The sequence below is a fragment of the Sus scrofa genome, chromosome 7, assembly GCF_054392235.1.
Source record: "Sus scrofa isolate SSC_HxYL_T2T_F1_AM1 chromosome 7, Sscrofa_HxYL_maternal_Yorkshire_Landrace_v2.0, whole genome shotgun sequence".
NCBI classification, from domain to species: Eukaryota; Metazoa; Chordata; class Mammalia; order Artiodactyla; family Suidae; genus Sus; species Sus scrofa.
In genome coordinates, this window is record NC_139389.1 from 114,851,571 (window position 1) to 114,876,556 (window position 24,986).

Consider the following 24,986-nt stretch of genomic DNA (forward strand, 5'->3'; position numbering starts at 1 on the left):
AGACAGCAGACATGATTAAACTAATGAATAATAATAATAAGCAGTCATGAGGGTTTGGGTGAGGTAATATGATGGAGGGGCCATTACTTTAGATAAGATTTTCAAGGAATCTTTCTAAGGAGGTGGTATTAAGATCATGATTTGAGTGATGTGAATATCTGGGGACAGATTGTTCCAGGCATAGAGTTCGGTGATAGCAAAGACCCAGAGGTGATATAAACTTGTCTTGTTCCAGGTCCATCAAAGTGACGGTAAGTGTCAGATCATGAAAGACAGAGATCAGCAAACGTGACTTCTAGGTCAAATCCTGCCCCAGGATTGTTCTGGGACAGTCTACAAGCTAAGAATGTTTTTACATTTTTAGAGGGTTGTATGAAAAAGAAAAAGATATGACAAAGACCCTATGCGGTCCACAAAGCCTAAAACATTTACCGTATAGTTCTTTACAGGAAAAGTATACCAGCACCTAGAGTAGGACTTTATTGGTCAGTCTAGAGAATTTATACTCAATTTTCTTTTAAAAAATTCGTATCTCATTTTTATTGTGATATGGTATCCCATTGTATGGATGTATCACTGTTGATCCATTACGTGGTAGAAGGACATTTGGGTGATTTCTAGTTTGGGGGATTATGAATAAAGACACTACAAAGATTGAAGTACACATCCTTTAAGTATACAGTTCAATAAATGTTGGCAAAATGTACATCCATTTATGTCCAGTCTAATCAAGATGTCGAACATTTCTATTACTCCTGTGAGTTCTCTCTTGTCCCTTTCCAGTGTTTCCCCTAGTCATTATTCTGGTTTCCATCACCACAGCTTTTCCCCCATATCAGAAGTTCACATAAATGAGATGATACAGTATGTGAGAAATTGATATTCCTTTTACCCCAAGAAGAAATAATTAGCAATGGAAGGCTTTTAAGAGGAAAATTGGCACAACCTGATTTCTATTTAAATTTATCTTTTTGGCTACTGTCTGAAGAATGACGAGTAGATGATACTGTGCCACTTAGGTATTCTTTTTCTTCCCATCTTCTGGGGGAAATATGGCTCGATAGAATTCCTGGGCAGACCAGAATTTACCAGTTGGCTTCAACTTGGTACAGCAAAGCGGGCTCATTGTTCAGTTCAAGGTGCTCGAACTGTTTCTGCCGCTCCCGGTTCTCCCCAGCAGGTGGCCGCAGAGCCCAGTTCGTGCCCTGCCTCTCCGAGTCCGCGGTCTGCAGGCAGAGCCGGACGCCACTAGGCGCCTCTTCGAGGCGACTTCTGCTCCTGTGGCTGCGCGCCCAGCCCGGGCTTGCGCTGAAGTTGGGGAGCCAAGAGGATCCTCCAGGGGTGTCTCGCCCCGGCCCTGGCCACACCTCGGGCTGGCAAGCCACGTGTGTCCGCCTCCGACCCTCAGCAGAGGCGTCCTAGGAGCTGAAAGTGTGCGGGACCCTTGTCCGCCCGAGACTGTCCGTTCCGCTGGAACTTTCTCTGAATAAGAGGGTGCGTGCAGTGGATCCCAACAGGCAGTGCTTTGGGGAGGTTACCCACGGGAAAAGGGGGCCCGCTGGGTTTAGCGACAAGGAAAGAAGAGGACATCTAAGTGAGGCTTTGGAGAGAAATAATGGGAGGAACACGAGGGGGCAGTTTGGAAAGCAGAGGGGACAGCTGGGACTGGTGTGGAGTGTCAGGGAACAGACGGAGCGGGCTGTGAGGCGTCGGGCAAGAAGTGAAGAAAGTAAGCAAGCTTGTTTGGGTGGAGAGTTGCCCAGGGAAACGAAGCACTTAAGAGCCTCTTCTTTCCTCTCTCCAGCCTCCTCTTTGGTGCTGAAGTCACAACCCCTTCGAGTCCTCCTTCCTCCCACCCTTCCCTTGCTCCATCAGCCTGAGGGCACCGGAGGCGCAGAGGGCTGAAGATGAAGAGATAGCCTTGGAGGCCCGAGGAAAATGAGTCTGACGCCCCTGTTGCAGCTGGCGCTGCTTCTCGCCCTGCCCAGGAGCCTCAGGGGGAAAGGGTGTCCGTCTCCGCCCTGCGAATGCCACCAGGAGGACGACTTCAGAGTCACCTGCAAGGATATCCACAGCATCCCCCCCTTACCACCCAATACTCAGACACTGTGAGTACCAGGGAGGGGACGGGGAGGACTCAGCTGCCAAAGACAGCTGGAAGAGGTGGATAGAAGTGCACAAAAAGAGCTTGAGAAGAGGCCAAGGTGTGGGGGGGAGGGGCTGCGGCAAATTTGGGATTGCTGACTCTATAGTTACTTCAAACAGAAAAAAGGCAACTAAACTTTAGTAAAGGTTAAAGTGAGAGCTGTTCTTGCTGAAGAGTTGCTCTTTTGCTCTTTGCCTATTCCTAGTCCTGGCTGAATCTTAATTTTACTCAAAGATTAATAGCAACTAATGAACTGATCGTTTTGATCTTATTTTGTGTGATGAAAAATTGCAAAAAAAAGTGTTTCAACTTTTAATCTTTCTAGATGGGAGATTATCTGAGTAGGTCTCTTGATTCATCCAATAATTGACAAAAATTTAATCAAGGCTCTTTTCAAAATACAATTGTCTCGGTATACATGGGGATTGGTTTTGGGTATATCAAAATCTCAGGATGCTCAAGCGTAGTATTTGCATATCACCTACACACATTCTCCTGTATACTTTAGATCATCTGGATTACTTATAATACCTAATACAATGTAAATACTATGTACATAATTCTAAGTACAATGTAAATGCTGTGTCAGTAGTTGCCAGTGTGGAGCAAATTCAAGTTATGCTTTTTGGAAACTCTGGAATTTTTCTTCTGTGTATTTTGAATCCAGGTTTGGTTGAATCTGTAGATGTAAAAACTGCACATATGGAAGGTTGACTGTATACCCTTTATACTTTGTAAGAAGCTAACTTTGTAGGAAGTATCTGAGTTACTTATTTACATATGAACTACCCACCAATGTATCACCTCCTTTGGGATAGTAATGGTAGAGGTATGAAGAGACAGAATTTCATAAAACACATTTTAATCTGCATGTTAAATATTACCAAATCAGAAACTTGATGTTTAAGAAGTTTTATTTATCTGTTCCTTAACAGACATTTAAATCGATGACAATTGAAAGTATCATTGTAAACAAGGAAAGAAGCCTTTCTTGGATGTTTAGAAATAGAACAGTTAGAAAGAACAGTAAAACAATCTGCTTTTACTGTTTACTTAACTGGATAAAACCAGTTAAGGGAAGAAAGCACAGGTTGAGAAAGAAAATGTAGATAAATGAAAAGCAATGGTGAAGTTGTATTTAAGATTTCCTCAAGAATTTAGCTCATGGGGACATTCAACAGTAGGTTCTAAAAGTTTTAGCACAGGTGTGTCTTTCTGGGCTGAGATGCTTCCGTTTCTTATCTCACCTGGATTAATTAGTGCAATAACTTCCAAGTGGTGGCTTCTGTCTCCGTGGTGCCACCACAGAATGAAATTTGTTCTTTTGCTCTTGATTAACTCCTTATGGCTCCTATGATAAAACTATTGTACAACCTACAAGATCCTTTAAGACTGAGCCTACTCTTTCACACCTCAGAGCTCCTACTCCGTCTCACTTTCTACTCCTACTGAAAGGAATTTCTGGCACTTTCCTCAAAGTACATTGCTTTCCCAGCTGCTTTTGTCTTCTCTCCCATGTTCTGTGCCCTCTGCCTAAAGCAACTTTTCCCTTCTCTTCATCTGGCTCATGCCTACTCCACGGTCCAGATTAGGGGTCAGCTCCTTTAGGAAACCTCTCTTGACCCATGACCCCTAGGCTGGGTGAGCTACCTTCCCCCACAACATTCTGTTGAACCCTATCCTAGCCCTTACACACGGCTTTCCTTATAACTTGTTATTTGTTTGGGTGCCCTATCTAAGCAGGATATGAGCTTCTGTAACACAGGGACCCTGTCATTCAACCCTAAAACCACTTTGGTGTTCAAAAAGAAAAAATAAATAAATAAATAAAGAGAAAGCTTGTTAGGTGAATGAATGAACAAACAATATACTGGTCTCAGATCGTTCACTGTGTAATGGGGAGAAAGGAGGCCAGAGACATCCCATCTTAACAGAATTCTTTAAAAGGAGCAGGATTTCAAGAGTCATTGAAGAGAGGAGTTCCCATCGTGGCTCAGTGGTTAACGAATCCAACTAGGAATCATGAGTTGTGGGTTTGATCCCTGGTCTTGCTCAGTGGGTTAAGGATCTGGCCTTGCCGTGAGCTGTGGTGTAGGTCGCAGACGTGGCTCGGATCCCGCGTTGCTGTGGCTCTGGCGTAGGCTGGTGGCCTACGGCTCTGATTCGACCCCTAGCCTGGGAACCTCCATATGCCATGGGAAGTGGCTCTAGAAAAAGCAAAAAGACAAAAAAAAAAAAAAAAAAAAAAAGTCATTGAAGAGAAATGTGGCTGTTGTAGTAGAGGAGAAGCTGGAGTCATTCTGTATATAATTCCATCAAATGAGAAGGAGACGGGTTAATATCTGAAAAAGAACAATGAAGTCAAGAGTCAGGAAACACATCTCTTCATCCGCTTCTCACTAGCTGTGAATTTAGGGGAGATGATTTCTGTGGGAGGACCCACATTTCCTTCAGGGTCAAAGGGAGGGTTCGATTGGGTACTTTCTGTTGCATGAAGCAGTGAGAACAGTCCGACGGAATCCAGTAAATCACAGGATAAAGACAGTAGTAGGAAAAATCTGACCATGAAAACAATGGGAGGAAGAGTGGGGGGGTGGGTAGGAGCAGGCACTATTTTAAAGAATGAAGTTATTCTGAGAAAGGGAAGAGAAAATTGATGAAAAGTCCGGGTTAAATAGAATGCTCATCTGAACCATGCCCACGACCCTGTACAAAAGTAGCCAAATGATTTTCAAATCTTTGGGGGGCAGTAGAACTCTTTTGTGAAAGGAAAGCTTATGCGAGAAGTCACGTATGTAAAGCTAACAATCATACTGTGCTTATTCCTGTTCTCAGTACTTTATACCAGCTCACCCAGTGAATCCTCACAAAATCCAATTATGTAGATGATTTTATTACTCTCATAGAGAAAACTGAGGCGCAAGAGAAATGAAGCAATTTGCTTAATGTCACACAGATTGTAAGTGGGGGTGCCCAGATGTGCAATACCACAGAGCTGCACCCTATACCCCCCGCTGAAGATAAAAGTGGGTCTCACCCTGCCAGCTCCTAACTGGTGTGGTCATGAGGCTTTGGAGAAAGAAATGTGAAAGCTTGTGATGTCCAATAAGCCACAGATAACCTGGCCTGAGAAATATGCAGTAACTCAGAAAACAGAAGCTTAGGAAGAAAAGAAAATGGCAAAAGAAAGAAGGAGGGAAAGAAGAAAGAGAGGGTTGGGAAGGGGGAGAAAAAGAAAGACTACATTTAAGTTATATCACAGAAGGTATTCCTTGCTGGAACAAGCCAGATCTGTCATTAAAAACCTGTTCTGGCAAGGGGGAGGGGGAGGGAGTGGGATGGACTGGGAGTTTGGGGTTAGTAGATACAAACTGTTGCATTTGGAATGGAAGAGCAGTAAGATCCTGCTGTATGGCATTGGGAACTATATCTAGTCACTTGTGATGGAACATGATGGAGGATATTGTGAGAAAAAGAATATATATACATGTATGTATGACAGGACACTTTGCTGTACAGCAGAAATTGACGGAACATTATAAACCAACTATAATAAAAAAAAAAAACCTGTTCTGGGTGGTAACCCCTTCTCCAAATATAGATGCTGTTTAACCACTGCCTATCCATTTTGCATATTATTATGGTGCTGAGAACAATTTTTCCTAACTCTTATCTTCTACCCACAGAGTATGGTGCTGAAAGGTAAAGAGATTGCCTCTTTCTTCACCCCCCTTACACCTGCCACATGGTCTGATGGATGGGTGAGACAAAGTTATACTGTGGCTCTCATTGAAATGGTGGTTCTGAATCTTTTCTTCCACTCCCTCCCCTCCACATGAGAATGAAATACTCTTACTATAACATTGGTTCTAACTAGGTGAAAAGTGATGGAGAGCTTGTATCCCTACTCTCCAGTGGAACATTCTAGAATCTTTGATATACAGGTAGCTCAAAAAAATTGCTTCTTCCAATTCAGAATTACTGATTTAAGGGAACTTAAGAGAAGCAAGACGAGTTGTTAAAAAATTAAATTTTGGAATTCCTGTTGTGGCTGAGGGGTAATGAACCTGACTAATATCCATGAGGACAGAGATTCAATCTTTGACCTCGCTCAGTGGGCTAAGAATCTGGTATTGCTGTGAGCTGTGGTGTAGGTCACAGACACAGCTCAGATCTGGCATTGCTGTGGCATTGCTGTGGCTGTGGTATAGGCTGGCAGCTGCAGTCCGATTCAACCCCTAGCCTGGGAACTTCCATATGCGGTGGGTGTGACCCTACAAAGACAAAAAAAAATTAAATTTTCATATATAATTATGGATCATATTGCCTTGACACCAAGGAAAGCAAAATTGACCCATCACTCTCATTCAGAGAGTTGCTGTTTGCTACCTCTATATATTAGAGACCACCCCTTCTCTGAATGAGGAAGTGAATGGGGTTTGATGACCGTTCTGGATTTGTGTGGATTCTTCCTCAAGGAAGTGCTGCCTTACCTTGCCTTGTCCTTTTGACCTGCCTGGTTTTGGTTTTATGATGGTGACAATCACTACCACCACACCCTCCGTCCTCCACCTTCTGGAGTCTAGGACTTCGGTGGAGTTATGGTTTGTCTTCAGAAATGTTTCTGAAGGAGTTGTTGTGGCTTTTGTTTTCAGGTTCTGGGTGTTGCTTCAGTTTTTACTCATTTGAATCCTGTAACTATGGCTGTAATCAGTAGACTATCCTGGTGTTTTCTAAAGAGAAGACAGTAACTCACCATCTTCGGGATTTTTGCCCTATTTATCTTCTACCTGTGCTAAAAATTATTTACTCAATATTTTTACATTTATTTCTTTAACTAAAAGAAATTTGTTTAGAAAGTGTCTATCAAGACCATAAACGGAAAATTAGCAGGACTTATAAATAGGAAGAAAATTAAATACAGTGAAAATACAAATGTAATTATATTCTAGCTTGAGACTATTGTCTGTGAATACTCTGAACCTGAGGCTGTCTTCCCTTTGATACGAAGGAAGAGGAGTAAGTGGTTGAGAGATATTAAAGCGCTGCCACGTTGCTGTGGCTCTGGCGTAGGCCGGTGGCTACAGCTCCGATTCGACCCCTAGCCTGGGAACCTCCACATGCCGAGGGAGCGGCCCAAGAAATAGCAACAACAACAACAAAAAGTCAAAAGACAAAAAAAAAAATAAAATAAAATAAAGCGCTGCCAATCTACCATGCTGTCCTTGGTGGTATCAGAAGGATTGAAAGATAATGGAAGAGGAATCACTTTCTCACTGTGTGATTCAACATTCCTTAATGCCATGTAGACATTCCACTTAAAATAATCTTGGGTATCTACAAGGCACACCTGTTCCATGCTGAGGGACATGTAGATTAATTCCACATTTCACAATTATTTTAGTCATCATCTATAGTCATAACCTGAAAAGCATTTTGTTCCCAACCTAAAGTGAAGCCCTCTGCTTCAGCATCCATATGCTGTCCAAACACAGATCAATACTTCCTGTCCATAAAGGCAGCTTCACTTCATACTTCCAGGCTCCGTGATTCATGATTTATTCTCTGTCATTCTGTGTGTGTGTGTGTGTGTGTGTGTGTGTGTGTGTGTGTGTGTATCAGTCAAGGTTTATGTTGGTAAGTAACAGAAAACTCACTCTGTCTAGCTTGAAGAAAAAAATACTTTGAAGGAATTATATACAATTTATAGAATCATTGTAGAACCAGGCTTTGAAAATAGGCCAGGGACCATGGCAGGCAGGAAGTTGGATCCATAGCCAACCATCTGGTTGGCACAATTTCATGGGCAATACCGCAGTCACAGCCACAGGACATCTGTGGTGATGGACATCTAGTTATATAGCTGCTGGATAGTCTGCACGCTGCCATCAGTAATTTCTCAATTATCCCTGCCTCTCTGAACCACCAGCCAGAGTGTGCTATCCTGTATGAGAGTATCTGATTGTCAGGCGTAGGTTACCTTCTGTGTCTTAGCTGCTAGAGGTAAAAGAGAGGGAGGAGGTCCCCCCTCCCACTTTTGATGTCAGTGGTGGGAGATGCAGAACTGTGTCCTTCTAATATTACACACAGTAGAGAATTTCCCACCAAAGAGGGGCTGAATGCCATCAACACTGCTCATCACTCTCTTCTTCGTCACGCAAATGTGTATTAAGCACTCACTCTATTCCAGACATGTGCTAAGCTCTGGATTTGGCCGAGAACATTGCCAAATGTCCCTGTCCCCAGGGATCTCATAGTCTCATGTGGAAGCTGAATATTCTTCAAATAATCACATAAACATATAATAAGAATTGTGGAGATCCTGCTGTATAGCATAGGGAACTATATCTAGTCACTTGTGATTGAACATGATGGGGGATAATGTGTGTGTGTGTGTGTGTGTGTGTGTGTGTGTGTGTGTGTGTGTGAGAGAGAGAGAGAGACTGGATCACTTTGCTGTACAGTAGAAAATTGACAGAACACTGTAAACTATAAAGAAAAAAATAAAAATCATTAAAAATTAAAAAGAAAAAAGAAAAGCTAAAAAAATTATGTAAGTGTGCAGAGAGTGTGTCTGGTGGGGATCAGGAGGCTGACTTAAACTGGGGCTCAAAGAAGGCTTTGAGCTGTATCCTGAACCAGTAGAAGTTGGGAATAAGCAGTTTCATGGCTAGGGATAGAGGGTGCACAAGCACTATTCCAGGAAATGGGAACGTTCATTTGAAGAGCTTTTCAAGAATTCTAACTTGAACGGTGAAGGGTTTGATTTATTCACTTGGGACAAAGATAGTGATAGGCAACAAAATATGTCCTACATACTTTCTTCCTAACAGAGTACAGGTCAAGGTGAATTATGACATCTGTGGGGGCAGCTTTTGTCTACAAAAAGGACTTCTGAGGGTAACTAGCTTTAAAAACAAATATTTGATTCATTAAAGTAATAAGTAAAACCTAGGGGGAGTTTTGAGTTTTCCATATATTTACTGTTTTATTTGTAAGTCTAATAAATTGTAACAATTATTTTAAGAAAAACTTCACAATTTAATGATCTTAGCAAGTACATTAATAAAATAATAAGTAGTTTAAGTGAATACAAATATATTTTCTTTTTTTCCTTATTTTTAAAATATATTTTCTTTCTTTTTTTTGGTCTTTTTTTTTTTTTTTTTAGGGCCACACCTGCGACATATGGAAATTCCCAGACCAGTGGTCAAATTGGAGCTGCAGCTACCAGCCACAGCCACAGCCATGCCAGGTACGAGCTGCATCTGTGACCTACACCACCGCTCATGGCAACACCAGATCCTTAACCCACTGAGCAAGGCCAGGGATTGAACCCGTGTCCTCATGGATGGATACTAGTTGGGTTCGTTACCACTGAGCCCCAACAGGGACTTCCAAATATATTTTTCTTTTAAAGCACTTAAATGTTTGACAAAACTCTCCAAATATTTAGAAAATTCTAGAAAATCTATTAAATTAAACTTTCAAAGTACCTGAGTTTTTAGACATCCCAGTGCTCTTTTGTATGTGTGAAGCAGGGGGCTGTGGCATGAAGTGGCCAGGGATTGAACCCAGGCCGCAGTGGTGAAAGCACCAAGTCCTAACCATTAGACCACCAGGGAACTCCCCACCCATTGTTCTTTATAGGGGCAGGAGAGTAAAGTGACTAAGAACACACCCTCTGGAGTGACTCGTCTGGTTGAATGCCTTGCCCTGTTATTTCCTAGGTATGCTTTGGAGAATGTAGGGAAGAAAAAAATAGATTTCCCCCTTGCCCATCTAAGTTCTTGGATGGCACTGTAACAAAAGACAGATAAGCGAGGGAAAATTATGTACATTTATTTAATATAAGTTTTATATAAAATGACACAGAGCCTTCGTAAGGAAATGAAGACCCCCAAGAAGCTATTAAACCTGAGCATCTTTATGCCAGTTTTGATGAAGAGTGGAAAGTCATGGAATATGACGGGACAAAAAAGGGTCTCAGCCAAGTGTAATAAAGATGCAAACAGCAAGGTCTGATTCAGATTCTCTTGCTTTCCCTCTCTCTTGGGAGATAGGACAGCTCCTTCCCTCCAGGTCTGAGGACCCACACAAGAGGGTCCTAGGACCTGCTTTAGAGGAAGGTCAGAAAGTCCTCCCTGCACGTACTCTTTCTCAAATTCCTTAAAATATTCAATATGCCAAGGTCCTGTATTTGGGGGTACCATGTCCTAAACCCGACCAGGAACATTGCCTAATGGCTCTGTGCCTCAGTTTCTTCATCTATAAAATAGGGATAATAATAGTACCTGCTTCATTGGATTGCTGGGAGGTGTGAATGAGCTAATACTGTTACAGAATACTTTTCAAAGACAGGTAAAATTATGACTCTCCTACAGCTATAAACTGAAACACATTAAAGATTGGATTTAACTCATTGAGTATTTTTTCCTAAGTACTGCAAAGCGAGTGGCTTATAATAACAGAAATTTATTCTCTCACGGTTCTGGAAGCTAAAAATCAAAAATCAAGGTGTTAACGGGGCCATGTTCCTCCCAAGGCTCTAGGAAAGATTGCTTCCTGCCTCTTTCAGCTTCTGGAGGCTGTGGCAATCCTTGGTGTTCCTTGTAGCTGAAGGAACGTGAATTTCTGTCTCTCTCTCTCTCTCTCTTTTTAGGGCCTCACCTGCAGGATAGGGAAATTCCCAGGCAAGGGGTCGAATTGGAGCTACAGCCGCTAGCCTACACCACAGCCACAGCAATGCAGGATCTGAGCCACGTCTTCGACCTACACCACCACTCACGGCAAGGCCAGATCCTTAACCCACTGAGCGAGGCCGGGGATCGAACTCGCAACCTCATGGTTCTTAGTTGGATTTGTTAACCACTGAGCCATGTTGGGAACTCCTCTTGTGTGTCCTTTTCTTATCTTAAAACGATCCTGGTCATTGGGTTTGGGGCTCACCCTAATCCAGTATGACCTCAACTTAATTACATCTACAAAGACCTATTTTCAAACAAGTCACATTCTCAGATTCTAGGTGGACATGAATGGGGTTTCGGGGCGAGGAGGGACACTAGTCAACCCACTACAGGGAGAAAACTGGTAAGATGTTGCAGTCAGCTTAAAGAAGAATCCACAAAAGCAATACATTTATAGATCTGGAATTCTGAGGTGAATATGCTAATGGAGGCAAAACTAACTTTTTATGTGTGGGGGGGATGTGGGCGGAGTCAATAAATTAAAGTTCTAACAGGCAGCACAAAATTTGCATGTCTATAGACAAAATTATTTTGCATCATTGTCAGTTATATAACAATCTACAGAGTTGTAAAATAGCTCTTGTTGAATCAATCAGAATCTTGCAAGAATGTGCTCTAAATCAATGCATAATTTTCCACTGAAGCATGATATTTTTCCCCTACAATACCTACAAAATGCTTAGAATAGTTAATAGTTTCAAAGTAAATTCAGTAAAAAATAATTTCCTTTTCAACTTAAATCACAGTTTCAAATAAATTATTCAGTTATACATTTTAAATTGGAATTTTAAGACTAGTCTACTAGTTATTTCAGCAGGGCAAGATTAACTAATACAAATACTAAAAATACCAAATATGTATTGACTATTCTTAAATGCAGTACAAACATGTTAGTACAATGGGTCTGATTTAGATTCTCATTTCTATTCCTTTTTTTTTTTTTTTTGTCTTTTTGTCTTTTCTAGGGCCTTACCTGCGGCGTATGGAGGTTCCCAGGCTACGGGTCCAATTGTAGCGGCAGCTGCCAGCCTACGCCAGAGCCACAGCAATGCCAGATCCAAGCCGCGTCTGCAACCTTCACCACAGCTCACGGCAATGCCAGATCCTTAACCCACTGAGCAAGCTCAGGGATCGAACCCGCAACCTCATGGTTCCTAGTTGGATTCGTTAACCACTGAGCCACGACGGGAACACCTCATTTCTATTCTCACTGCTAAAACTTTCCAGGCTAAAAGACATTTCTTCATTAAGCAAGTTGGTCTTGCTCCTCTAATAAATTCTGTTTTTTAATAGAACCATCCACTGGCTTCCTAGATCCCTTATACTTAGAGTTGCCTTATCTAAAAGGAACTTTCTCTTACACCAGTTGTCCTGGTGTGATTAATAGCATTTCTGTCCCTCTCATTGGTGTCCCCGTTTAGAGGAAAGTTACTAATTTATCTTACTAACAGACTATAAAGTCCAGAGGCCCATGGGACACATGGGGACATTCTCAGCCTTGTTTATTGTCACCGTAACTAGGAGACAATAACTTAAAGAGGGGATGGTCTCTCAACAGCCCCTCAAAATCTGCAGTTCCCAGAGATGGTAGCTAACTGCCTTCACTGCTTCCATTGATTTTGCGTTTCTTTGGCTCTCTTAAAATACTTAAAGTGTCTTCCCTTCTGGCCTACTGCAGGAACTTCCTAACCCATCCCCTGACTTCCACCTGGTCTCTTCTCCCTCCAGTCTGCTCTTCACACAGCAGCCAGAGAGAGCTTTTCAAATGCAGGTCAGGTCATGCCCCTCCTCTAGTCAGGAACTTCCCACAAGGTTCTGAATTATCTCAAGATTAAAAACCAAAGTCGTTTGCAGTGGCCTACAAGGCCCTACATGATTCAGACCTTCTCTATTTTTCCAATTCTGTTCATTCTTCTCACTCACAATCCATCCTTCACTCCGTTGGCCTCCTGGCTGCTCCTCACACTTGTTAGGATTCACACACTTGGTCCTTGTCTATGTTTCAAACATTATTTTCCTGACATCCCTCTGGGTAATCCCCGCATCACCTTCAAGTTTCTGTGCCAATGCTACTTTCTCATTAAGGCTTCACTCCTAGTCACTCCATTTAAAAATTTAACACTCCTGCCTTAGAAAATACTTTCTAATCCATAGCACTTGTCACCTTCCAATATTCTATGCAATTTGCTTTTTAAACTATTTCTTATTTATGTCCTTTCCCACAGGAATATAATCTCCACAAGGGCGAGGTTTTTGTTTTCTTGTTGTTTTTCTGTTTTGTTCAGTTATGTATCCCCCGTGCTCAGAAAATTCCTGATATATAATCAGTAGTCAGTGAGTATTTGCTTGATAGATGAACAAATGCATCAATGAATGTCTCCAGAGTCAATTTAATGTCATTCCATTGAGTTCTTTGAACTTTTTAAAAAATAATTCTTTTTTGTAGTCCTTTAGTTTTATTGCCCTGTTAAGACAGATGGAATTCTGCTTTGCTTCATATTTTTCCTGGCTATCTGGGATAGATAGATTTTTTTAGATAGATAGATATTTTTTTAGCTATTGGAATGCCATCTGATGGGGGAGGTCACACATCTCTCATTGCTTGTTCATTTTACTAACATGTTAAAGATGATCCTTTGAACAGCCACCTCCAAGAAACTAACTCCTCCCAGTGCTTCTTAAACTTTCCAAAAGCAGTACTCCTTAGCAAAAGGAAAACCGAGGAGAACCCCCAGGATATCTGGGACACCCTGAAGGAATCCAGAGCAAGCAGGGTATTCCTTTGAAATTTGGGGTTTTTTTTGTTTGTTTGTTTGTTTTGTTTTGTTTTGTTTTTAAATTCAAGTTCCAAAAAATTACTATTACAAAAAAAAAAAAAAAAAGAGTTCCTGTCGTGGTGCAGTGGTTAATGAATCCAACTAGGAACCATGAGGTTGCGGGTTCGGTCCCTGCCCTTGCTCAGTGGGTTGAGGATCCGGCGTTGCCGTGAGCTGTGGTGTAGGTTGCAGACGCGGCTCGGATCCCGAGTTTCTGTGGCTCTGGCGTAGGCCGGTGGCTGCAGCTCCGATTCAACCCCTAGCCTGGGAACCTCCATGTGCCGCGGGAGCAGCCCAAAGAAATAGCAAAAAGACCAAAAAAAAAAAAAAAAAAAAAAGAAAATTACTAAAATTTTAAATTCTTTTCTATCATGTATTTGTTTTTCATGTGGCTTCTTGGATACCTGACCATGATTATTTCCTTGTACCTTCAGGTTAAAGCATCTCTGTTTTTGAAAATCCCAGTTTCTTGATCCGTAGAAGTGCCTTGATGCATAGAAGGGCAGGCACTGAAGGAAGCCAGTGATGTAGTTTGGGTGGCAGTGCTGTGTGTGATTAAAAGCCTAGCTTCGGAGTTCCCGTTGTGGCTCAGCAGAAACAAATCCGACTAGGAACCAGGAGGTTGCAAGTTTGATTCCTGGCCTCACACAGTGGGTTAAGGATCCAGTGTTGCCATGAGCTGTGGTATAGGTCACAGATTTGGGTCAGATCTGACATTGCTGTGGCTGTGGCCTAGATTGGTAGCTACAGCTCTGATTTGACCCCTAGCCTGGGAACCTCATGTGCCGTGGGTGCAGTCCTGAAAGGCCAAAAAAAAAAAAGAGAGCCTAGCTTCAGTGATCAGACCAGCTCTGTAGAGGTGAAGCCCATTCGGACCTGTTCTCAGAGACCTGTATTCAGCATGGCTAGTTATTTCACCTATGTGAACAAACCCTGGCTATCTGGGGGTCTGTATTCTTATATCAGCTCTGGTAAGGTAGTAGGCATAGAAAATCAATTCACAATACCTGAAAATGTGTTGTTAAATGAGTGAATTTTACCTGAATTTATCAATTAATTGAAATACTCCCCCCCACCCCCGCACCAGAGCTGAGAAATTATCTTGATCTCTTTGATTATTTTAATGGTTCTTGTCTATATAAAGTATATTTGTTACCCATCACATTAAGATTTACTAGCCAGAAGTTCATGGGCTTCCCAGGGGTCCTCCTGGGAATCTGTGATAATGTGAACATTTGTATACAAGAATATTGGTGCATTGCTAAGAGAGTCTGTAACTTTTCTCAAATTTTCAAAGGTCTCTGTGACTTCCAAAAAAGTTAAGAAATTCTGTTTTAGCACAATTTGACGTTTTTGTTTGACTATAAGTATATATTTGGTATTAACTATAAATATTTTTATTTACTATGAAGAATACTAAAACATACATTTAAAAAAACTTCCTAACCTTTGAATGTGATATTTTTTCTCCTGAATAGATTATTATTGTTACTTTTTTTTTCTGGCCACACCTATGGCATATGGAAGTTCCAGGGCCAGGAATCAAATCTGAGCCACATCTGTGACTTATGCCACAGCTGCACTGAATCCTTAACCCATGGTGCCATAGCTGGAACTACGTATGGTTACTTTTTTATGTTTTACACTTAGCCTGTCCTTTGAATATCTTCTTCATGTAGAAATTCACTGAATGTGGCTGTTCTTCAAGTCAGTAGTTTACTTTATTTATTTATTTTTCTTTGGTCTGTTTTGGGCCTCACCTGGGGCATATGGAGGTTCCCAGGCTAGGGGTCATGCCACAGCTACAGCAACACCAGATCCCAGCCTCATCTGTGACCTACACCACAGCTCATGGCAATGCCAGATCCTTAACCCACAGAGCGAGGTCAGGGATCGAACCCGCAACCTCATGGTTCCTAGATGGATTAATTTCCACTGTGCCACACAAGTCAGTAATTTAAAAACAGATTTTACAAGTGTTTAATACTTCATATCTGACATGAAATCTTCCACCTGACCCTATTTCCATTTTCACTGAAGCTGGTCAGTATGCTTCATTACTTGCTGGCCTTTCATTACTACAATTAAAAAACCATTGAAGAAAATTTTAAACATGAGCAAAATGGTCCCTTTGTTCAAAGTTACCAATTAGCTTTTAAAGGGTTCCATTTAGATGTCAGACACTACTAACATTACTTCATTTTTGTATGAATCCTTAAGAACATTTAGGGTGTTCCAAAAATATTCAAAACAACCTCTTAAAGTTACAGAGCAGGCATTCGTGATTTTCAAAACATCTTATAAATGCTCTTTTCAGAGTTCCCGTCGTATCTCAGTGGTTAATGAATCCAACTAGGAACCACGAGGTTGCAGCTTCGATCCCTGGTCTTGCTCAGTGGGTTGAGGATCTGGCGTTGCTGTGGCTCTGGTGTAGGCCAGTGGCTACAGCTCCGATTAGACCCCTAGCCTGGAAAACTCCATATGCCATGGAAGCGGCCCTAGAAAAGACAAAAAAAAAAAAAAAAAAGACAGAAAAAAAAAAATGTTCTTCTCATACAAGTAGTGACATATAAATAAGCCCTAGATTTTTTACCATCAGCATAGTCAGAAATTCGGATATTTCATCATCATCTTGACTAAACTTCCCACACCCTTTTTGCACCTGGGAAGAGCTCACTGTGTCCCAGTTTTTCTTTCAAAAACACAATTTCTGTATTTATATGATACATGAAGCTCTTGGCTTACATTTTGCAAGCATTAGCTTAATTTTACCCACACCCGAGTATTGTCGTAATTACTCAACTCCAGTTAGGGGATTGAAATTGTCTCTTCTCATTGCCAGGTACCGTCACTTTATATTCTGTTATTTCAGTCTTTTTGTCAGCTGCAAAACTAGAAGGCTAACTTTGGGGAAGGAATCTGGACATGAGACTAAAAAGGCTCTAAAGCGAGGGCATAAGTGAGGGGCTCTCCTGTGACAAAGTCTTTAGTGGGCTGTGTGACTGCTCTCTTTCCTTCTCAACACCCTTTTCAATTATTTCTGGCTTCATGGCCATGGTCCAAAGACTTGAGATGGCCAGAAATCTTACCTCTAGATAGAGGCATTTTATTCTAATTATTCTTCTTTCCCTCCTTTTTTCAATGAATACTCATTGATCACCTATTATATGCAAATACTATTCTAGGCATTGGAGATATATAATAAATGACTTCCTTGATCTTATGTTCTAGCAGGGGATATAGCCATGAAAAACAAAGAAACAAACAAATAAATAAATAAGGAAAACACATAGAATGCCAGATGATGATAAGTATAATGGAGAAGACTAAAGGAGGAGGGAGAAGGAATGCTGGCCAGTGCATTTTAAATGGTCAGAGAAGGCCCCACTCAGAAGGTGACATTTGGATAAAGACCTGAGGGATCTAAAAAAAACTAAGCCAGGCTGATATGGGAGGGAGCTGTGGAATTCTGAATAAATGCAAAGACCCAGAGACAGGGGGGACATGAGAAGAACACACATAGGATGTTTAAGAAGTAACAAGGAGAGAAATGTAGCTGAAGCAGAAAGGGTTATAGGAAATGAGATTAGAGCAGTTATAGGGGTCAGATCATATTTGTAGATCATTATAAGGTGTGTGTGTGTGTGTGTGTGTGTGTGTGTGTGTGTAATAAATATTTGTTTGTATCTGAATGAGATAAGAAGCTAGGGTTTTGAGACCCCCTCCCAAAAAAGTAATTGCATGAACTGATTGCATTTCACTAGGATCACTCAGGCTACTGTGTTTGTTAATCAGGTGAGAAATGACAATGGCTTGAATCAGCTTAATAGCAGGGAGGTAGTGAGAAATGGTTGAATCCTGGATTATGCTAAAGGCAAAGACAACAGGATTTCCTGGCAGACTGTGTGGGGTCTGAATGAAAGAGAGAAATCAATGATGTCTTAGCCTGGATTCTCCAGCTAGCAGAACCTCTGTGTGAATTCTTACTGGGAGCATGATTCCAGAGAGCAGAATGGTGGGATGGGGGAGGGAGGGAGGGAGAGCTTGCTGCTTCTGCTAGAAGGGAATGCTTGCTGATCCTATGAGAACCCCTGAGAATTCAAAGTGCTCTGGGAGGGAGGAAAAGGAAACTTTTATCCATCAATTCTTATTCTCTGTAGGTCAGAGTGTTAACTCGCCAACCCTCCAGGTTTCTTGTGCATGGATGATGAAAGAATTTCCAGATATTAACAGAAAAGCCTGAGGGTAGGTGAGAGGAGCACAATGCAGGGCTGAGGCACAGCACTGTCAGGTTGTACCCAAGGGAAGCTAGGTAGCTTCTGCATGAAACGGTAGCTGAGCAGGGCTAGAACAGGACATACATAAGGCCGAGAAGATCTCAAATGATGGATAAGAGGTTTCCAAGGGAATCCACTCTTTGCACCACTCAGATCTGCCCAAGCTTTCCATTATATCCTACTCCCATACTAACACATGAGACCTTCAGTTTTGTACCAGTAAGATGCCCTTACTTCTTTCCTGAGAGGGAAGGGAATACAAGTCGAATCTGCCATAGCGCTCCCTTCAAGATGCAGTCTTTGCAGATACATAATGAACCAGAGTTTGCAAAATGAGCTAAAGTCTCCTCTGTTGTGGTTGATCTGAAGTTTGTAGTTGCTAGGTACAGTCTCTCTGCAACTCCAGTTCCAGATTTATCTCATCCTGGGCCAGCACTTTGACTGGCCGGGGTGATTGCCTGGTATAAGGACCTAGACTTACACCTCCAAGGATTAAACCCTTAAGTGTCTTGCATTTATCAACTATAGTTGCCCTATTTTTTTGTTCATTATTATCATTGGCCAAAGCAGAACCAAGATATGTCCCAGGTTCTAGACATACTTCTTGCAGCAGCTAATGTAATTGAGAGCAGCCGCTCTAGCTTCTCATGGTTCTCTTAGTCCCATCAGTATAAAAACTCCTTCAGTTGCCTATTTATCCACTGGTATGAGGGGTTCAAATGGCCAGGTAGTCATTATAGCATCAGACCTCCAGTGTTTTTTTTTTTTTTTTTTTTTTTGGTGGAAGTAATCTTTCCATCCAGGAATTAGGACCTGTGATCTGGCTGGGGCCAATCTTACCAACACCCCTAGGTCCTCAGACCCATATATTCTTGCTGTAAAGAGCACAATAACTATTGGTTCAACTTGAATACCTCATTAGGTCAGAACCCCAAACTTGCAGAATTTTGTCTCCAAGTTGGGACCTTAGCTGAGTCATTAATGGGTCAGTCCACCATTTTATCGGGTAGTCTACTTCTGCACAATGAGATACAGGGTGGGACTAGTGGATATGGCAGTCACGTGCCCTTCATTGTATCTGCTCTGCCATGAAATGTGTCTCTTGTTGAGTGTTGTATTGTTGTGGCGCTGCAAAAGTTGGTTGTTGCAGTATTTTGCAGGATTTCCTACTGGTAGGCATTTTTTAAGCCCTCAAATAGTAGCTCTGGTGGAGGTGCTGAGGTCAGGGAAAACAAACCTAAATTTAGTTAACAGTTCTTTTCAAAGTGAATCATTATTTTCTACAAGGTGGAAAGGCTAACTTTACTAAATGGTTGGCTGTTCTCTGAGGACATTTGCCTTATCAAGTGGGCAGCATAGGGCTCTACTGTTGGCAGATAGGGCATTTACAGAGGTGGTATCTTAACTAGCTTTGAGGAAAAGAAGCTCATGTATGGCTTCAGTCTCTGTCACCATTGCCATTTCATTCATGTCCATTGTACCAGCATTGGTTGACATCCATAGAACAAGTCATCGTGTCTACTTGGCTGTGAAGAAGCACCTCTGTGATGGCAGTGTAGAAATTTCTTTAGGGTGATCTTAGCCATTTTTTCAATCAACGAACGCCTGGTTTCAGATATATTAGTTTTTTGGGGTTTTTTTTTCTTCCAAAAAATATGCACCTTAAGTTGGTAAAATAAACTCTTACTATAGTTCAAACACAATACTAGAGTGAAGAATTTGCCATAATAACATTCATTTTTAGGTTTTTGTTTTTTGGGTTTTTTTTTTTTGGTTTTTGTCTTTTCAGGGCTGCACCTGTGGCATATGGAGGTTCCCAGGCTAGGGGTCTAATCAGAGCTGTAGCTGGCAGCCTACACCACAGCACCAGCAAGGCCAGATCCAAGCCATATCTGCGATCTACACCACAGCTCACAACAATGACAGATCCTTAACCCACTGAGCGACGCCAGGGATCAAACCAGCAACCTCATGGTTCCTAGTCAGATTCATTTCTGCTGTGCCACAATAGGAACTCCCATTTTTAGGTTTAAATTAATGCCTCAATGCAAGAAAACTAAGTATATACTGTAATTATAAAAACATCTTATTCTTCGGAGTGCTTGGATTTCTGAAAATTACCATGCTTTCTATCTACTATGAGCTATTAATCCAAGTTACTTTTATTACATTGTAACAGTTTGATTATAGTATGAACTGGGTTTTGTGTACTGCCTTTAAAAACCACTGTTGGGGAGTTCCCGTTGTGGCTCAGTGGTTAATGAATCCAACTAGGAACCATGGGGTTGCAGGTTCGATCCCTGGCCTTGCTCAGTGGGTTAAGGATCCGGCGTTGCTGTGAGCTGTGGTGTAGGTCACAGACATGGCTCGGATCCCACGTTGCTGTGGCTCTGGCGTAGGCCGGTGGCCTACGGCTCTGATTCAACCCCTAGCCTGGGAACCTCCATATGCCACGGAAGTGGCTCAAGAAATGGCAAAAAAAAACCCAAAAACAAAACAAAACAAAAAAACCACTTATCACTGTTAACGTTGTTCTCTTTATTTAATTATGTTCTGTGTATCAACTCTGTGTCCACCCAATTCTATATATTTTCATATATGGTGTCTCACGAGTCAAATAGCTCTTTGAGGTAGGTATTTGACCTCACTTTAGATGAATGTGAGAACTGGAAATAGCCTCCCCTTTATCTTTTATGTCACAACCAGGAAGGAAAGAGTATTCAAACTCAGGTATTCTAACTCTAAATCCAAGCCTTTCTTTACTATTCTGTAGCTATCTTCCTACATCTGGTCTTCTTCTTCCCTCTCCTCCCCCCACCTCTCTCAATTGATGTGAAATTCATACAACATACCATTCAATGGTATTTAATATAGTCATCATGTTGTAAAACCATCACCTCTAGTTCCAAGCTCTTTTCATCATCTCTAAAGGAGAAGATCCTGTCCTGATTAACCCATCATGCCCCATTCCCCCTCTCCTCATAGCCTTGGGCAACCATTAATATGCTTTCTGTCTCTGTGGATTTACCTTTTCTAGACATTTTATATAAATGGGATTATATGACAGGTGACCTTCGTGCCTGGCTTCTTGCATTTAATATAATGTTTCATGTTTCATCCACGTTGTAGGGATAGAAAGAATGTGGGCAGTCAGACAGCCCACATGAAAAAGCAGATGAGAAAGGCCAAGCTCTGTTTGCTCTCAGGATGTTTCAGACAGCTTCATTTCTAAAATGCTGGTGTAGAGAGCAGCTCCACTCCTTGTCTAAATGTCTAACACCTTAGCTTAGATATCATAATATGAACCCCCCAAATGACTGTACTTATCCTCAGAGGCTTGGAGCTGTTTAACTCCAAGGTTTGGGGAATATCCATCTTGTAAGGGAGAATATTTCTGGCCGGTTGGCTGAGGAACACCATGCTCTTATCCCATCTGGATCCCATGGCAATCTTGGTCAACACTTCTACAAAGAGGTGACTTAATGGCAGTGCATGACTACTACCCATAGCTGTTGTAAGAGCCTATATTTATACAAAGGACTTCTCTTTATTATAGGGAAACTGCAGAACACAAACAATATTCCATTTGTAATGCCATTTCTTATAATGATATTTTCTATCTCCTTTGAAATAATTTTAACCAATATGCCAATGAAGAAAATTTGCTAAGAATAAAAAAAAAGGTTAAATGAGAGAAGTAGATTATTCTTCCCCTTATGATTACCAGAGTTTATTTCTCAGCTATTTCTTGCCAACCTGCTCTGGGATTGGAGGCAGAAGATGTGTAGTCAAATTTGAGCTCTCTACCAACTCGCTGGGTGGGAGAATCTATTTGCTCAACTCGCAGGATGAACTAGTAAGGTAAGCTATACCCACATCATAGAGTGGTTATGAGGATCATGTGAGGTTAGGCTAGTAGTATATATGTGAAATACTTGGTAAACCAGAGTAAAACCTTGATCACAGGTTAGCTGTGATCCCTAAGGCAGTAGTGGGTCTGAGAGCCTGTGAGATCTGGCCTGATTTAACCCTCGGGGTGTGTACTATATCCACTTGGAGAGGGCATGATTCCATGCAGGGACCATTCAGCAGCTGTTTGGCTTGAGGGTTGTACAGCTTGATTAAGAAGAGCAAACGCTTGTCCACTGTGCAAAAGGGAATTTAAAAAATTTTCAAGATTTCTCATCTTCAAGTTACTGTTAGTAGGGTAAAGTGACCAAAATTCTGGCTGGGAGGGTCTCTGTCTCAAGAAGACCCATAAACCTCTAAGAAGGATTTATCTGTTCTGTGTCAAAGTTTGGCTGAAAAGCCTGTTAGTATTTCCAAACTCTCCAGATGCCCCTATTTAATGCTTGGCTGGCCTTCTTATGTAGCATAACCAAGTTGCCATTTTAAAACCATCCTCAATCCCTGGAATCTAAAACAACAAAGCCAGAAGCTCTGAAATGTGCTCTACGAAGCATGAAAGACTCTATTAAGGTTCTGTCTGATTCAGTTCGACATGACAATAGAAGTTTGAATGGACTTACGAAGAATTCCTTTTATTCTCAAGAAACTTGGCACTTTACAGAAAGTATGTATCTCATGACCAAAAACGAAACAAAACAAAAAAGTAGGATGACTCGGAGGGGCTCTGCTTTCTTTTTATATTGTATTCAGTATCTTCATTTTCATAGCATCCTAGTAGGGAGGGAAAATATCGTGGTTGAAGCCCCGTCAGCTAGAAATCATAGTGAAGAGTAAAGGATGGACGTTCCCAGAGCAGTGAGGAAATTATTGTATGACTATGTGACAGGCCTATTTGTATAATAAGAGTGATAATTCAACATGGAGATCGTTAAGTCAGGAGACCTTCAGTAAGTCATGAACATTTTAACAAGGCTCTTAATCTGTCTGTGTCTCACATTTTGTATTTGTTAAATGAAAACCACAGGATGGCTCTGTCCTATCTCAGAGAAGGAGGACCAGGGAGGTAATTGTTCAGGTGTACAGAGGGCTCTTCATTATTCAGGGACAGTCTTTCTCACTCAACAGAGTAAAACTATGGCGGTGGTGGTTATGCTTTATCAAATATTGGGGAACCATAGATACATCTTATGGGAATTTTGAAGGAGTTAGACTGTAAAAACAAAGCGACAACAGCTAAACGTTTTAAAAGCATCTGCCTGCATCCTGTCCTCCTCCACTCTTATGACAATGGAAGTGGTTCTTATAATGATGGAACCACTCTTCCACCTGCATCTATGTTCCCTGGCCTCTTCACCCTACTTTGACTTTTTCCCTCTCTCCTCTCCCAGATCCTTTCCACTTCTATCTAAACACACTCCAATCTCTTCTAATTCTTCATAGTTCTCACCTCTTAGTCCTACTTCCCTACCTGTCTTCTTCCCTTCATAGCTGAACATTCAAAAAGAGTTTTCTTGAGAGTTCCCTGGTGTCCTAGTGGTTAAGGATTCAGCCTTGTCACTGCTGTGGCTCAGGTTACCGCTTAAAAAAAAAAAAAAAAAAAAAAAAGCAAAGAGAGAGAGAGTGTTTTCTCAAGTCATTCTCTTGCTGTTTTTACTTCTCGTTCACTTTAGCTTAGTGCAATCTGGCTTCTGCCCCCATTACTCAATTGAAAAATCTCTTTGCCAAAGTCACAAACAACTTTTGTTGCAAAATCCAGTGGACAGTTTTAGATCCTTCCCTGATTGAATCTTTGGTGGCTTTTTTTTTTTTTGTCTTTTTGTCCTTTTTAGGGCTGTACTTGCAGTATATGGAGGTCCCAGCCTAGGGGTCTAATCAGAGCTGCAGCCCCACTGGCCTACACCACAGCCACAGCAATGCAGGATCCGAGCTGCGTGCGTCTGCAACCTACACCACAGCTCACAGCAATGCCAGATCCTTAACCCACTGAGCGAGGCCAGGGATCGAACCCACAACCTCATGGTTCCTAGTTGGATTTGTTTCCGCTGCGCCATGACAGGAACTCCCCTTTGGTGGCTTTTATCAGTGATGACCATCTCCCTTGGACTCTTCCACTTCACACTCTGACTGCCTGTGCCTCAGTGGGGCTCTCTGATCATCTCTGAAGATAGGGCTGCCCTTGCACAATGAGGGCAGATATTGAGATATAGAGCCAGTTAGGCATGTCGGCGGCACTCCAACAGCTCAGCAGCAATGTGTTCTGAAATGGATTGCTCCCTTCCACAACTGGATCTCAGCTAGTCCCAGGATCATAACTGGTACTTATCATCTCTCTGCTGTCTATCTGAAATTCCCCTCACACTCAGCTTTCACCTCTGCTCGCCTTGATGACTTCTCTAGTTGTCTGACCCAAGCTCTCATTCCTGAGGGGCTTGAGTCTGTGATAACTATGCTCTCCTCAGATCGGGGTTGCTATCCTCGTCCACTGCAGTCTTAATGGATCAAGTACTCCAACATGCCCAAATGGATCACCTGAATTCCGTGCATAGTCCCCTCTGCTCTCATTGTGGAACAGCAGCCCTGCCTCTTCTTGCTGATCAGTTACTTCTGCTAAGATATTAACTCCTCCTTTAGTCTGCAATCCCTGGACATAAGGAGTCCAAAATGCCCAGGTGGCAGTCATAGCTTAAAGTTCCTACAGAGCCTAGAATCATAGGGATGGGAAACATAAAGACCCTCAGTGGGTTGTTGGATATAATGGCAACTGGGGCTACTCCCACTTCTGCCCCTTGGTTCCCAGGCCCATATATCCTTCCTAATGAAACACAACATCCAAACAGAGCTTTGAGGTTCACTGTGTAACCTGCCTAATGGTACTCCATCATGGCAGAGTATTGTCTACAAGTTGACACTTTTGCTTGCTTTGGCAGGTCATCCCATTGTCTGTGAAATCAGTTGTTTCTGGATTATGTGGTATTTGATAGGACCAGTGGATTCCATGGTCGTGGGCTCATCTCCCTATGTCCTCTGTGAAGTAGGCTCATGGTCAGTTGCTCTGTTGTATGAGATTCTATGCTAGTGGATCAGACACCAA

At 41.9% G+C, this 24,986-nt stretch overlaps 1 protein-coding gene across 5 annotated transcripts in view; it reads left to right on the plus strand.

Annotated features, from left to right (window-relative positions):
- The first annotated feature begins 1,240 nt into the window (after positions 1 to 1,240).
- The window catches only part of TSHR (thyroid stimulating hormone receptor), a 157,676-nt gene continuing 133,930 nt past the window's right edge, over positions 1,241 to 24,986 (plus strand). For 4 of the 5 annotated variants that reach the window (XM_021098307.2, XM_084966753.1, XM_021098308.2 and 1 more), the window contains exons 1-2: positions 1,241 to 1,494; positions 1,805 to 2,108. In XM_021098307.2, the coding sequence (XP_020953966.2) occupies positions 1,939 to 2,108 (170 nt within the window). In that variant the 5' untranslated portion in view covers positions 1,241 to 1,494; positions 1,805 to 1,938. 5 annotated transcript variants of the gene reach the window in all.